We start from the raw sequence: 14199 nt of genomic DNA, 5'->3' as shown, positions 1-14199 counted from the left end.
TTCCCATATGTGTTGCCTCTATTAATCCGCTGTTGTCTCTCTTTGGTCCTTGTTTAGAATCACAGTGCACACTGTGTGGTGAACCAGAAGGTGAGTGGGCCTCGCCATTCCCCAAAAGCTTGTGTCATCGTCATCTCCCGGCTTGTTTATTCGCTGTGTGGGGAGGGTGGGAGGTGGAGCGGGGGCGACACGTTGCTGCAGACTCACTGTTCCTCAGTCTTCAGCTCAGTAGAGCAGCGGCACAGGCCAGTTTTTATGATCCATGTAGAAAAAAACACTAAACCTCCTCCTGGTTTTGATTTTATTTATTATAAAGCATTCAAACAGCGGCCCTGCGCATTTGGACCTACCGCAGGTGTAGAATAGAGAAGGTCAACAGAGTGTTAGCACCAGGAGACGGCTCTTACTGACCTGACTGATTGACAGTGTGAAGGCTGAGGGACGCAGTTTTGGGATTGCTCTGCTCTTCTGCTTCTCATCTCATTAATTATTATTTGTGTGCACATGTTATTTCATGAGTGTCCGTGCGCTCGTGAACATGTGTAATTATGTGATCATGGGTGCACAATGTGCTCCAGATGTATTTGAAGGCTGAAAGCTCTGGAGCCTACCACTACATTGTCAGTAATCTCAGTGCAATCCATTTCATTTGTCTCCTCATATTTCATTCCTAAAACCAAACGTCATCCCTCTGCATGGGTAACAGTGTTTGGTTGGGCTGCCTACAGCTTGACGCTGCATCCCTGAATGTCCATGATCGACTAACTCAATGAAAGAGTTTGTGATGAATTTAAAACCATTGGTTGATTGGCACGATGTTGAGATGTACCCCCACTGCCTGCTGCTCTTATAAAATGGACAGTGTCCAACGTTGGGTTTTATCTCCACCAAAGAGGTTGTATTTTCACCTCTGTCCGTTTCTATGTTTGTTTGATTGTAAGCAAGATTACACAAAAACAACTGAACAGATTTCCACCAAACTTGGTTATCGGATGCCGTATGTGTCAGGGAAGAAACCATTCAATTTTGATGTGGATCCAGATGAGGAGGTGGATCCATACATTTTGTATTTTTTTTATATTGCCAGAGAGTGCAGTTTTTTTTTTTAATGAAAGAAACCAGGCAGATTCAGGGAACTGATATCAATTAGTGTGTAAAATTTGATGCAGCTTGGTTGAATTAAAGTGGCCACGGCAGAGGTACGTGCTCTACTAAGTGCTGTTCTACTTTTGCATGTAGATACAGCTGCAATCACAGCACAGTCATGGTGTTTAACTTATGTGTAAGATGATTTTGTAAATCTATGCTTTTATTTCATCAAGATTTTAGCAGTCCAGACCAGCAGCTTATTGGAAACAGGTTGAAAGAGACTGCTGGTCAACATGCCCTCTTAATGGGCTGCATTTTGTAACTTTCTCATACTTGTTCTGTTGTCTGATGACAGAACTAAAAGAAAACCTGCAAATGAGAACAGCTTGGGAATTTGTGGCTGTATTTAAATATTCTATATATGTGTACAGAGAAAAGGAAGGAAGCAAATAAGGTGCTGAAAGTGGCTGACACTTCACACTGCACAATGCAAATACAGCGCTGTGAAGTCACGAGCACGCTAATTGGACTATTCCAGTTCCACAACAGTTTTTAACAGCATCCTTACTATTGCACATTGACCAATTTATGCACCGTCCAGCTATAAGATAAGACAAGATAAGATAAGATAAAACCTTATTGATCCCACACCAGGGAAATGCACTTGTTGCATTTGCAGATAAGTCAGAAGTAAAAAAACAAAACAAGAAAATATAAAATAAAAATAATAGCAATAGCAATAAAAGATTCAATAAAAATAAAGAATATGTACATGATATACACATTTCACAATGAAAATATTGTTTTGTATTTAAATGTATACAATAGGTTTTGACCTCATCTTGTTTGAGGGGTAATCATTACTTGATGCAGCTGCTCAATATTACTCAAGCATTTCCTCTTTTATAGTTGTTTTATAGTTTCAGATCGCCCATTGCTCAAAATGTTATGGAACATAATAGACCAGAAATCCTGAATACAACAGGAGTTGGTCGATATGTTTACATTTTGCAGCGAGGAGGGTGAATCTAGAAAGAAGCCATAAACCATGTCCAGTGACGGACTCTGTGACAGAATGATATTTCCCCCTGGACTTAACCTTGTCCGGGAATCAGACATGTGCCTCTGAGCCCAATAAGCGTTATTCTGTGTCTCCAAAATCAATGGTGCTCTCTCTGCTTTGCTTGATTGGATTAAGACATAATCAAATTGAGCGCGATAACTGTGTGCCTGTGACCTTCCTGCTGTGATGGACAGAGAGAGGAGGGAGGCCTGAGGGAAGGACAGGGTGTGTGTGTGTGTGTGTGTGTGTGTGTGTGTGTGTGTGTGTGTGTGTGTGTGTGTGTGTGTGTGTGTGTGTGTGTGTGTGTGTGTGTGTGTGTGCTTGTGTGCGTGTGTGTGTGTGTGCAGTATTTTATGTGTGCAAAGATGTGTGGAGCTGTGTAGATGGGAGCTCCCAAGGCACCTCCATGCTGTTTCTTCATGTTGCACATGCAGGGCATCAGACCACAGGGAAACGCACAGTGTCCATGATAACCTCAAAAGGGAGACCAGCCTTGGAGAGAAAGTGTGTGGTTGTGTGTGTGTGTGTGTGGTTGGTTGACATAGAACGATTGTGTTAAGAAAGTCAGGTATCTGGAAGACTGAAATATTTCCATAAATCGGAATATTTAAAACTACCAACAAACATAAGCTGTGTTCCAGTTCCTGGAAAGATTATTTATTTTCATGCTTGTATGATAAACACTGTTGCATTTGAAAAAAATGTGGCTTTTTGCTAAACAAACAAAAAGATTAACTTCAAAGCCGTGGATAAAACAACACTGTTTTGGTCTCCTCCAACCAATTTAGCTGCCTTTTCAGCAGCTAAATGCCTCCCTATATTCACTAGCTAAATTCTACTGTTTACTGCTTGGAAGGTATAGTGTACATTTATTTTTCACACTGTGTCAAAATTGTTAATAAAGATTAGCACTTTCCTTAATTTAAAAAAAGAGTGGGCTACTGTTATGTAATCGTTATCCACACTGGTGTATCATATCATCGCTGGTGTCTGAAATAAATGAAACACACAGCACCTCTCTCTGTGTTTGCTCTGACAGTTGTTAGAGGAGAAACAAATGCATTTACAAGGCCAACCAAGGCCTCACTGCCTGCAGGTAATTACTGTCCTGCAGGAGAGAGAGAGACAGAGACAGACAGAGCGAGAGCGTGTGTGATGGTGTGAGGGAGAAAGTCTGAAGTGCAAAGATGCGTTTTTTGCACATCTCGTCTCTCTGTCTTTGTGCAGACTGCCGGGGGGGCAACATGTCCTGTTATGACATAAGACATAAAAAGATGAGTTGGCAGCATCGTACTGGGGAATAGATACCTCTAATTTTGGGAGGTGAAAATTGATTTCAGTTAAGTATTTTCCAGTAACTGGTTGTTCTAAAGACCTGGTGTAGTTTTAGGGGTTGTGTTTATTTAAACTTTGCGTGTTTAATTAAAGCTTTTACTGAGTCATTTTTGGAGTTTAAGAGTAATTCGTCATGGAGCCATATTCTCCTTTAAGCTTTTCAAGCACTTTCTTACCATATGGAGCAGAATCTGAATGAGAACTTGAAATGCTGAAGGTGCTGCTGAATAGTTCTTGCAGAATACTTGAGTTTAGATAATTCCATCTGTTACAACTCTCCATGCAGAAAGGCCAAATGTATTGTGCATGAAGAAAAAAGAAATATCAACCAATTACCGCTTTTCCTTTGTGCCTCAAATACACGAAGACGTGGCTCCAAATGCTGGAAAGAAAAATCCACTACACTCAGGAAGCACAGTGACATTTGTGTTAAGTGTCACACTTTTATGCAGCACAAAGAGAAAATGGGAGGCTGATTTTCAGGTGTGTGTCTGTAAACTATTACTGCTGCAGAGAGAGAAACCAGGGGTCTGGATAATAGCTTTTACAGAACAAGGACAGAGAGGACGCTTCCTTAGACGGGGCGGCCTTAAATCTAAACATTATTGAAAAGACTAGGCTCACCTTGACTGGCACTCTGTGACTTCAAAGCCCAAAACTGAAATTAGGAAGACTGATACCCAGAGAATACATAATACAGCTGATGAAAATTCAAATAAAGTGTGGTGAAGGTCTGACATATGGTGTCAGTGTCGTTTTGCATTACTCATGTGGGACGTCAGAAGAATTCAGAGCTCTTTCTGTGTCGGAATAAATGCCCTGTCCTTGGGCTGATGTGGGTTTACTTACAGATTGCAGGAGCGAATGTGAGAGGGAGCATTTGGTCGTTAACTGAACCTTCACAGCGACCCTGAACTTCCCTGTGAGGCAGAGAAAGATAGAAAATGGCCGCGAGAGGGAACGGGGGTAGACAGAGGGGAAGTGTGAGCTGGATCAGGACAGAGAAGAGAGAGAAAGAAGGTGACAGGCTAAACTTGTGTTCTAAAAATTTTGTTTGTATACTATTAATTTGTGTAGCCATTTATGTTTTGATGCTAAACTTGACTGCTGCTCAGGTTATGTTCACTAGCAGTGTGAACTGGGGTGAGCTGTGCATACCAAGCATTGATTGCCTATACAAATGGACGTAGACTCCGGGTTTGGAGAGTAAAACCAATGCAAAAGTGCCAGGAACCTGTATTCTATCAAATGACCAGCAGAGGGCGACTCATTGGTTTCAGATGATTTCAATCTCTAGTTTCAAGTCTTCATCAATACACCAAAATGCTCATGTTCTACATTATGGCCCCTTTTAGAGTCAAATAGATGTTAATGCACGGTCTGCGCTGGGGCAAGGGTATCGTGTGATTGACAGCTAGTAGCGCCCAATGGGTGCAGGTGGCATGTTGGTGGGTGTGTTGGTGGGCACGCAGTGTCATCAAACTCTCATTCAGGCTCCAACCTACCCTCCCCCAAAAGTGGTTAACCATGGTTTCAAAACACCAAGATGGCGCTTGACAAAAGGCCAAACTTGAGGCTTCGAAACGTAGAGCTGGGTTACCACTTGATACCAAATCTAGGACCTTGACACTGGAGATCAGGGTTCACATCCTTCGATCGACCATTCACTTCAATTCTTTACCAAGAACACAATTTTTCCTTCTACTTTACCAAGCGCTTTAAGTGCCTGCAACGCCATTTCCACACAAAGGCGACGTCATTAGCAGAGTAGCAGCAGTTCCAGTCCTCACACAGAAACAAGCATTCAGATGTGTATTTTAAAAGCACTTAGATCCCAGCACATAATGACTGTAGTTACTGTATCAGTTACATCACTGGAGTTAGAGGTAAGAATATGCTTTGGGTTGTGTTAATGGGAATATGAACACCAGCAGTGATGTTGGTGGCCTCTGCAGACAGCTGGACCGATGATTTTATCTACATGCAGTAAAAATCGAGCTTTAGCTGATATGTCTGAATATTTAGTTTCGTGGAATATATATGAATAAAATGCATTTCTGGCTGATGCATGAAGTATTAATATTTTATGATTGGGGCTGTATGTTAACAACGTGATAAAAACTAAATCTGAGCAGCATTAAATCTCTATCAAAACATATTTGCCTTATATTTTTTATCTATCAATGTTCTATCAATAAAGTTACTGAGGTAGGATGTTGAGCAAATACGTAAATTTGCAAAGGACTGTAAAAGGCTGTCTCTGTAATGTGGAGCACAGTCTCCTACATATTCAAGCAGTGCATGTATTCAGTGCCCCTCTAGACATTTCCCCAGGAGAGTCTTGGAGTTAAAGGTAATATTATTATGCCCTAATGGATATTCCTCCTGAGCCCACAAACACTGTCCTTTATTGAATTGAGCAGCATGGATTTTTAATTTTCAGAAAACCATTTGCATTGTATGTTGGCTAGACGAATGGAAGGCATGCCAGACCGCTGGCCAAGGTCGGTGTCCAATATGGAGGAGGCTTGTTGGTAGATGTGACGGGGGTACTGATGCTGTGCATTATACAGTTTACTCAGCAGTCAGCACTCTGTTCCCCTGCAGTTTCCATTTGCACTCTGTTTATGGTGAGTTAATATTGTGTTATTTTAAAGTTAAATTATTTGCTCAGGAATCGCTTTAAGATATATATAGATAGATGGATAGATTGAACTGTAAGTCAGAAACGTTTATAAGCTGTACAGGGTTCCAGAAGTTGATAGCATGCCACTTGGCCACAAATGCCCTTAAATGTCAGTCAACCATCGTCATGAGACCTTAATGGTTTAATGTCCTCGGGAGTGTTTTGAATTAAACTTTAAGTCACAGCACTGAACCACTCAGTGTGATATAGAAAAATGACAGGAGCCTCCATAACTTTGACTCTCCTTGTTAGTGCTGTGTGCTGAAACCTCACAAAGCTGAACTTTCTGCTTCCGCTGCTCGACTTGGCATGTTCAGAGACCTTTGGGCTTCAGCTCGACAACTCATGTATCTTAGCTTAGATTTCCCAGCCTCTGCCAGTCGATCTGTCTGCGCTCCATACACCATACTGTACACAGCGGAGGAGCCAGGCAGCATGGTGGCCAATCAGTGCAGTGTTGGGTTCCCGGCCCTGGGAGGCCAACACAATGTTTCAGAGACTTATAGTGTTCGAGAGGATGGCGAGGCAGCAGCTTTATGTCCCTAACAGCCATCTGAGAGAGAAAGGAAAAAAGAACATCTGAAGATTGCCTGAAGCTGCCCAGTGAAGTGGGATTAAGAAAACACGCTATTTAAACTGCAAGCATTTTCTTTCCCCTCTTCAGGCGGCAATGAAAAGTGCAGCACGCAGTCAATCTTTTGAGCTTATCATCAACCAAAGTTGCTCTTTCAGCTATTTGCAGTCGCAGACATGCATAGAGAAGCACAAAACCACCACTTAATGTCACACAACACACTCCTGCCGCTTTCCTCGGCCACTTTGATATTTTTACACCTAATAATACCCTTCAGTACATCTAAAAATGTATTTTTAATGTCTCCAGAGAGACATCCATTCAGGTGCGCGACATATAAAATCTTATCAGGAAAACATAATGGAGGAGGCTGTGTGGTGAAAGTTGTAGCAGATTTGCTGGCACTGCCTCAGACATTACATGCCATCTAATCTAGCTTCAATTTGAGTGCAGGCATGACAAATGCGCGGGGATGTATCTGTCCTGGAGATTGAAATGGAACAATTCTCTCTCAGACACACTCTCCGCTGCCATCGATCTGTCCGCCTCTGACTCTCCAGTAACGCCAAAAATCAGTGGCTGGAGTAATGAGAAGGCAGAGATACAGATGCCTCACCAGTGGGAGCTGAGACCTTCAGGAGCTTTGGCAGAAGTTCAAATCAGAAGTTGCTCCACCGCGATCAGTGCTTTGTTTCCACAGTGTGAGAGAGCGCAGGCTGCAGGTGAGAGTAGAGACAAACAGTGACCGCCCACTTTTAGAACGGCTCTGGTTCCAGAAGTTCATTTCTTACTTTATTTTCTCCATTGACGCTTTAGAAAATCCTCATTAAAAGAGTTTTACGCCTGGAACCAGGCCGAGCAGCCAAGAGATGAATCGTGACCATAAAACATTTGATTCGGAGCAGAAAAATATTGGAAAATGGAATAAAGGCAAAGGTACAACACTGTTTACACAAGATATATTACGGGTGAAGGAACTACGCGTCTCATAAACCATTACGACTTCCACTTCTTGACTTTGGCCTTGTTTTTAATATATTGTAGTTTGTGTCTTGTATGTATGTATATTGCTTTTCATACAGTGTATAGTAAAGGAAAGGAAAATTTTTTTTCTTAAAACATACATGATATTGTGCAAACCTGTGGCTTCTACAGGAACATGTAACATTGTTTAACACTGTTGTAACTTGAGCTCAGTCTACTTTGGATGGTTAAAATATTATGACTGATAATCAAACTGTCTTTTTACTTCTGGAAAACAAACAGTTGAGCTCTATAGGAGCTTTATTGTGTGTTTTATGTGTGTGTCTAGGTGTGTGTATTTCCCAGGTGAGCAGCTGTCCAGATTGGGCTGTAATGGCTGCAGGGGAGTGAATACGCAGAATCCTGGGATAGCGAGGGGAGAAGCTTGACATCACTCCAGGCGATAGACTGATGAGCAGCAGGAACATCGGGGGGAAGTTTGAACCAACTCAGACGGGAATGTCTTGAAAAAAGCTTTTTGTGCAAGCTCCCATTTATGACTCATTTAATAAGACACAGCGGGAGTATGTTGGCCCAAAAAAAATGAAGAAAATCATCGAGGTGACTCACAGATGAATTTATCTCCAAATATTTGTGTTGTTATCGCCCATAAGCGTCATGTTCTGAGGCAGAATACGGTCAATAAAATGAGAGTGATACTTTTGAATTCATCGCTGCCTCGAACCTCACTGTAGCTCATGTGGTTTTATTGGGCTCTGGGGGTGATAACAAGAGCAACTGACCGTCTGCATGCAAATAGTCTCATTACGAGGAAAGCTCCCCGGGGCTGTGATATAAATTGGCCAGGGGAGGTGTCATCACTCTGCTCCTGGTGCACACATCATTCAGCTCCCATTTGATGATGGCGGTTAAATACCAATCACTCCACTTGATCATTTGGATAAGTGAAAGTATAGCGGCAAGAACCAACTTGGCGTTACCTAGCTATTGGTTAGTTAACACTTAAATAGTAAACTACAAAAAAATAACGATGAATAAAACTTAAATAATCTTACAACACGAACTACACGAGCACCTGCTTGACATCATTTGCACTTTTTCTCAGATGTTAACATCGACCTGTCTCACACGACAACACCTCTCACTTGGCATTTCTTTGATTTTCATACTTGAAATCGTTCTGAAAAACCAAACTCTAAAAGTTAACCCAGGATGTGCACAAATAGTTCCTGCTTAAATTTGATATACAGTTGATCAATATAATATGATATAGTTGGGATCCATCACTCTGATACATATCAATATTTTGTCAATATCAGCCGATCCAGTGGGAGCCAGTACAGTGAAGTGCACCGTATACAGCTCAATGTATACAGTTAGAGTTTAATGAAGGAGGATTGATACTGGATCAATACACTTATCTGTAGATGCAATGCGCTGAGTATCAGGAGAGGAACTGTTGGATTGGTGTATGTTCAACCCTTGATGTTCAAACAGTTGTGTTGAGTTGATGGTTTGGTTTAGTTGTGGTGATTTACATCGTTGTTTAAACACCCGCTAGTTTTCTGACTCGTCTAAGACCTACTCTGTCTGCTGAACTGGATGTGATTTCATCGTATGTTCTATTTGGTTTGAAATCCCATGAAGCTCATTCATCATTTCAGCTGTTGGATGTTAAAGTTCAATGGAGAATTAGACGAAACGTTTTTTTTAATCAAAGCACCACTTGTCCTAACGGCTTTACCTTCACCATACTTACCTGCTGTTGTTCCACTTGTTCACTGTGTCGTCCCTGTTATTTGTACTAAATAAGATCAGTCAGTGTGTTTAAAACCATTTCTCACAAATAGGTCTGCACTAATATAAAAGTGCATTGTTTTAATACTGTATGTATGCATTACGTTAGGCTCACAAACAGGATGAAAGGGCTTACACATTTATTCCATATGTGGTAAAAGTGGAACAAAGGGTCAATGTCAACTCAAACAGACCATTAACATTTAGATTCACAGAGTTATCCTTAATGTGACACTATGAGTGTCTCTAAAGTTGGCACATCATTCTGTACATTGCAATATACATGTATGAAAAGTTGAAAGTTGATGTGCAATGCAGTTATACTGCATTCAAATTCAAAATTCTTCTTGTTTTATAGTTTTTTGCAGTTTGTTAATTGCATCACTGCATTATACTGCATACTATTTAAGTTTTAACCTTGTCTACTTGCTGGTAAATACCTCAGCATTGTCTTCTTAATAAAAACCAAGAACAGTGTAACATCCATGTGGCAATCAACCTTGCCACGGGGCTCTCCCACACACAGCCAGAGACGGAATTGTTGCTCTTCAGCATCTTTTAATCAAATAAACATAAATCCACGCTACAAACTTAAAGCGGACTGGCTTTGCAGCCCAGTCCTCCACTCAGTGTCTGGGAGTCTCTGGAGCCTCAGTCTTTCTGAGCTCCTTCCTGAGTTCTGAGTCCTGAGGCAGCACCGACGCTGCCTTTTAAGCATGAGGACCAATCAGCTAACAGCTCTCACCTGTGCTGATTGATCCTCTATAGCAGGTGAGGGTGCTCTCCCAGCCCCCTCACCTCCACATACCTCCATCGCAAATTTCAGGCCAGGGATTTATCCCGGCCTGACCTACTCCCCCCCCCCAACGGACCAGGAGAGGAAGCCCATCCACCGCGGCTCTCCGGAGGTCGAGCAGGTGGGCGACGCCGCCCGGGCGCCCCGGCAAAAGGTACCGGGCCTGCCGGTGTCGGCCTCTCCGCCGACAGGGGACCTGGGACAGGGGCTGCAGGCGTCGGTCTCTCCGCCGACGCAGGAACTGCAGGGGACGCTGGCTGTACCGCCAGCCTGGGTGCGGGGACAGGGGACGCTGGCTTCACCGCCAGCCTGGGTGCGGGGACAGGGGACGCTGGCTTCACCGCCAGTCTGGGTCCGGGGCCCGGGGACGCTGGCTTCACCGCCAGTCTGGGTCTGGGGCCCGGGGACGCTGGCTTCACCGCCAGCCTGGGTGCGGGGACAGGGGACGCTGGCTTCACCGCCAGCCTGGGTGCGGGGCCCGGGAGCGCTGGCTTCACCGCCAGTCTGGGTCCGGGGCCCGGGGACGCTGGCTTCACCGCCAGTCTGGGTGCCGGAACAGGGGACGCTGGCTTCACCACCAGCCTAGGTGCAGGGACAGGGGACGCTGGCTTCACCGCCAGCCTGGGTCCGGGGCCCGGACACGCTGGCTTCACCGCCAGTCTGGGTGCAGGGACAGGGGACGCTGGCTTCACCGCCAGCCTAGGTGCAGGGACAGGGGACGCTGGCTTCACCGCCAGCCTGGGTCCGGGGCCCGGGGACGCTGGCTTCACCGCCAGTCTGGGTGCAGGGACAGGGGACGCTGGCTTCACCGCCAGCCTAGGTGCAGGGACAGGGGACGCTGGCTTCCCCGCCCACCTGGGTGCCTGAACAGGGCACGCTGGCTTCACCGCCAGCCTGGGTGCAGGGACAGGGGACTCTGGCTTCACCGCCAGCTTAGGTGCAGGGACAGGGGACGCTGGCGTCACCGCCAGCCTTGGTGCAGGGACAGGGGACGCTGGCTTCACCGGAGCTGTGCGGGGACGCGGAATCGGTGGCACGCCGGTCGCCGCCCGCGGCCGCGAAATTGGGGCCGTGCTCACCGCCTCCTTCGGCGCGGAGTGGCAGGCTGGAGCGGGTCCCAACCAGGCCGGCTGCCGCCCCGTCCGTATCGCCTCCCTCTCCACCTGCCTCAGGAGTGCCTCCATCCCCCGTCTGGTCCTGTCTCTCTCCTCCCGGTACGCCGTCACCAGGTCCTCCATCCTCGGTACCAGTTCCCATACCGCCTGCTGGTCCACGTCTGTGGCTGTGTGGAGCCCCATGTTGGGCGCCAGTGTGGCAATCAACCTTAAACATTCTTTATTCACATAAACATCAATTCACACTACAAACTTAAAGCGGACTGGCTTTGCAGCCCAGTCCTCCACTCAGTGTCTGGGAGTCTCTGGAGCCTCAGTCTTTCTGAGTTCCTTCCTGAGTTCTGAGTCCTGAGGCAGCGCCGACGCTGCCTTTTAAGCATGAGGACCAATCAGCTAACAGCTCTCACCTGTGCTGATTGATCCTCTATAGCAGGTGAGGGTGCTCTCCCAGCCCCCTCACCTCCACAATCCACTAATGGCTTCAGTTAATTGAGACTAAAGTAAAAAAGAATCCACAAATACAATGGCTCCTTCAGACTATGAGGCCTCATTCTCTCTGCTTCACATCCATCTCTCCTGCCTGTGCCCTCTTCTTAATGTGAGTGTGTCCACTGCCTCTCGCTGCTGTGGTCAACAGTGCCGAGGTCTTCTCCCCCCAAGGGGAACTGCCTCTTTCTTCAGAGCCGCTTATTAAAACCCCAAACCTGGCCTCTGGGAGCCTCTTACTCTCTTTCTCCTTCACCACCTCTTCCTCGGTCTCTCCTCTTTAAACACACACACACACACGCACACACGCTGGGGCAAAGGTGCAAGTTTCTCTCCAGTTTGTTCCACCCAGTCAGGCGTGAGCAACAAGAACCAATTACTGTAATATGACTCATAAAATTCTCTCCCTCCTCCTGAACCACCGATGTCATCATTTCACACCACTTCTCTGCCGGCCCTTTCATTTTCAGACAGCCGTGGCCTATGCGATCAAGAGCCCCAAAGAAATTAATCATTGCTTTGCAACGCGATGGCACCTCGGAGATGCTAGTGATTACAGCGCAATGCAAACTCACCATATTTAAGCCCTGCATCATTTTTTGATTGGAATCAAGAGTTTACCGCCACATTTTTATTCATAAAGTCTCCACAGATGCATCACTTGGCCAGCCAAGCGTTAGGCAGGCCCAGAGATATCGGATGATGCACTGGCTCGCTGCTGAATCGCGAGCACACTGTTGCTATGTGTATGGAGAAGAATGGATCAGGAGAGTAGGAGACTGATGGCTACTGTCAGGCTGCAGCATGGGTGAATCACGAACACCCCCTATTTTCACCCATCTGAATTTCCACATGATGTTCCGCTCCTCGTTGTCTCCTTTTCTCGCCGGCGTTTTATTTTTATACGATTGTGCCCGGTCGGGAAATGAGCTCAGATTCTTTTTCATTTCAAGCGAACTGTCGTCACTGACATTTTGACAATGTGCTTCCAGAGGATAGCTCATAAAAACGGGGGGGGGGGGGGGGGATGTAGCTCGGTGACACGGCGCTCATCAGTTCATTGTGGCGCATTGTTTACAAGTTGATAAGCTCAAACAGCTTGAGGTCACGGAGAAGCACAATCCCTTTTACGTACGGAGACTCAGTCCTCTGGGCCCTAGGACAGACAGTAAAGTCTTTCGCGGACCCTGAATCACCGTGACGTGGGAGATAATGAATACGACTCGCATCCTACAACAGAACATTAGGGTTTATATATATATATATATATTTTTTTTTTTTTTTGTGTGCACTCAAGGATGTGCTGGTTTCATTGCCAAACTCTGCCTCTCACTTCAAGTTATTCTTCTCTTGTTCATGCACCAAAATCAAATTATTATGCTCCGCAGCCTCTTCATTTAGGCAGAGGAGTGCTGGGAAAAGACGACAGATCCTGAAAATGTTGACCAGCAGGAAAAAGGGCTTATTTCTGTCATACTGTCTTCTCTTTTTCTGCCGGAATACCTCGCAGTCCTTGTGAAAACCCATAATGCGACCTAATGTTCCATGGAAAATGTTTTTAATAATATATGTTAGGGAACATGCACATCCACCATGTTGCAACTTAGCAGCGACTCCATCTGCGGCTCTATTAGCTATTAACCTCAGTGCAATTCAGGTGAGCAAGTCAGACAGATTTCCCAGTGGCCCAGAATTCATTGACTCCGCTTCGGGCTCAGACTTTGTAGCGACATAACACACAAATGCTCGGAGGACCAAAAGTTTAGCGAGGAAAATTGAACGATGCCGAGGAAACACCATCGCCATTATCGCTGGAACATGGCCGGGTCCTGCTGTATTAAACCTTTCATAATAATTAAGGTCGATAACGTCTCGTCACTGTGCCTAATGAGCTGCTGCGCCACATTTTCCTTTTTTAAATAATTCTAAACTGTCCCTTCTTTTTAACAGGGAGCACTGGAAACACAAAACCACGTGTGTGTGTGTCCCTCCGAGGTTTAGTTCTAGAGCTGGAGACTTTTTGTTGCAAAAAATAATTACATCTTCCCCCATTCTGATTTTTAAGAGGAAACAAACTCAAAGAGGGGAAATAAAAAAGAGACTGAGGGACAGTGCTCACAGCTTGAGCTGCTGAAAGGGACGGCCATTATTTTCCATCAACAATTATGACAAACCTGCACTGCTGTGAGGTTGGGCCGACTCATCCGCCTCTCCTCCATCAGCCCCTGCCACATCAGGGAACATTTGAATCATCCACGAATGAGGCCGATGTGC

General features: G+C 45.3%; 1 protein-coding gene across 16 annotated transcripts in view; it reads left to right on the top strand.

Moving 5' to 3' along the window:
• Positions 1 to 14199, top strand: part of dlgap2a (discs, large (Drosophila) homolog-associated protein 2a) — a 172102-nt gene that overhangs the window by 85040 nt on the left and 72863 nt on the right. For 14 of the 16 annotated variants that reach the window (XR_004612633.1, XM_034575582.1, XM_034575583.1 and 11 more), the window contains one exon: positions 58 to 90. The exons of the other annotated variants lie outside the window; for them this stretch is intronic. Coding sequence is in view for 11 of the 14 variants with exons in the window: in XM_034575582.1 (XP_034431473.1) it covers positions 58 to 90 (33 nt within the window). In the remaining 3 variants the exon portion in view is untranslated. The remainder of the gene's footprint in view (positions 1 to 57; positions 91 to 14199) is intronic. 16 annotated transcript variants of the gene reach the window in all.

The sequence above is a fragment of the Hippoglossus hippoglossus genome, chromosome 22 (assembly GCF_009819705.1).
Source record: "Hippoglossus hippoglossus isolate fHipHip1 chromosome 22, fHipHip1.pri, whole genome shotgun sequence".
Classification (NCBI taxonomy): Eukaryota; Metazoa; Chordata; class Actinopteri; order Pleuronectiformes; family Pleuronectidae; genus Hippoglossus; species Hippoglossus hippoglossus.
This window is presented reverse-complemented; position numbering and strand designations above follow the sequence as displayed.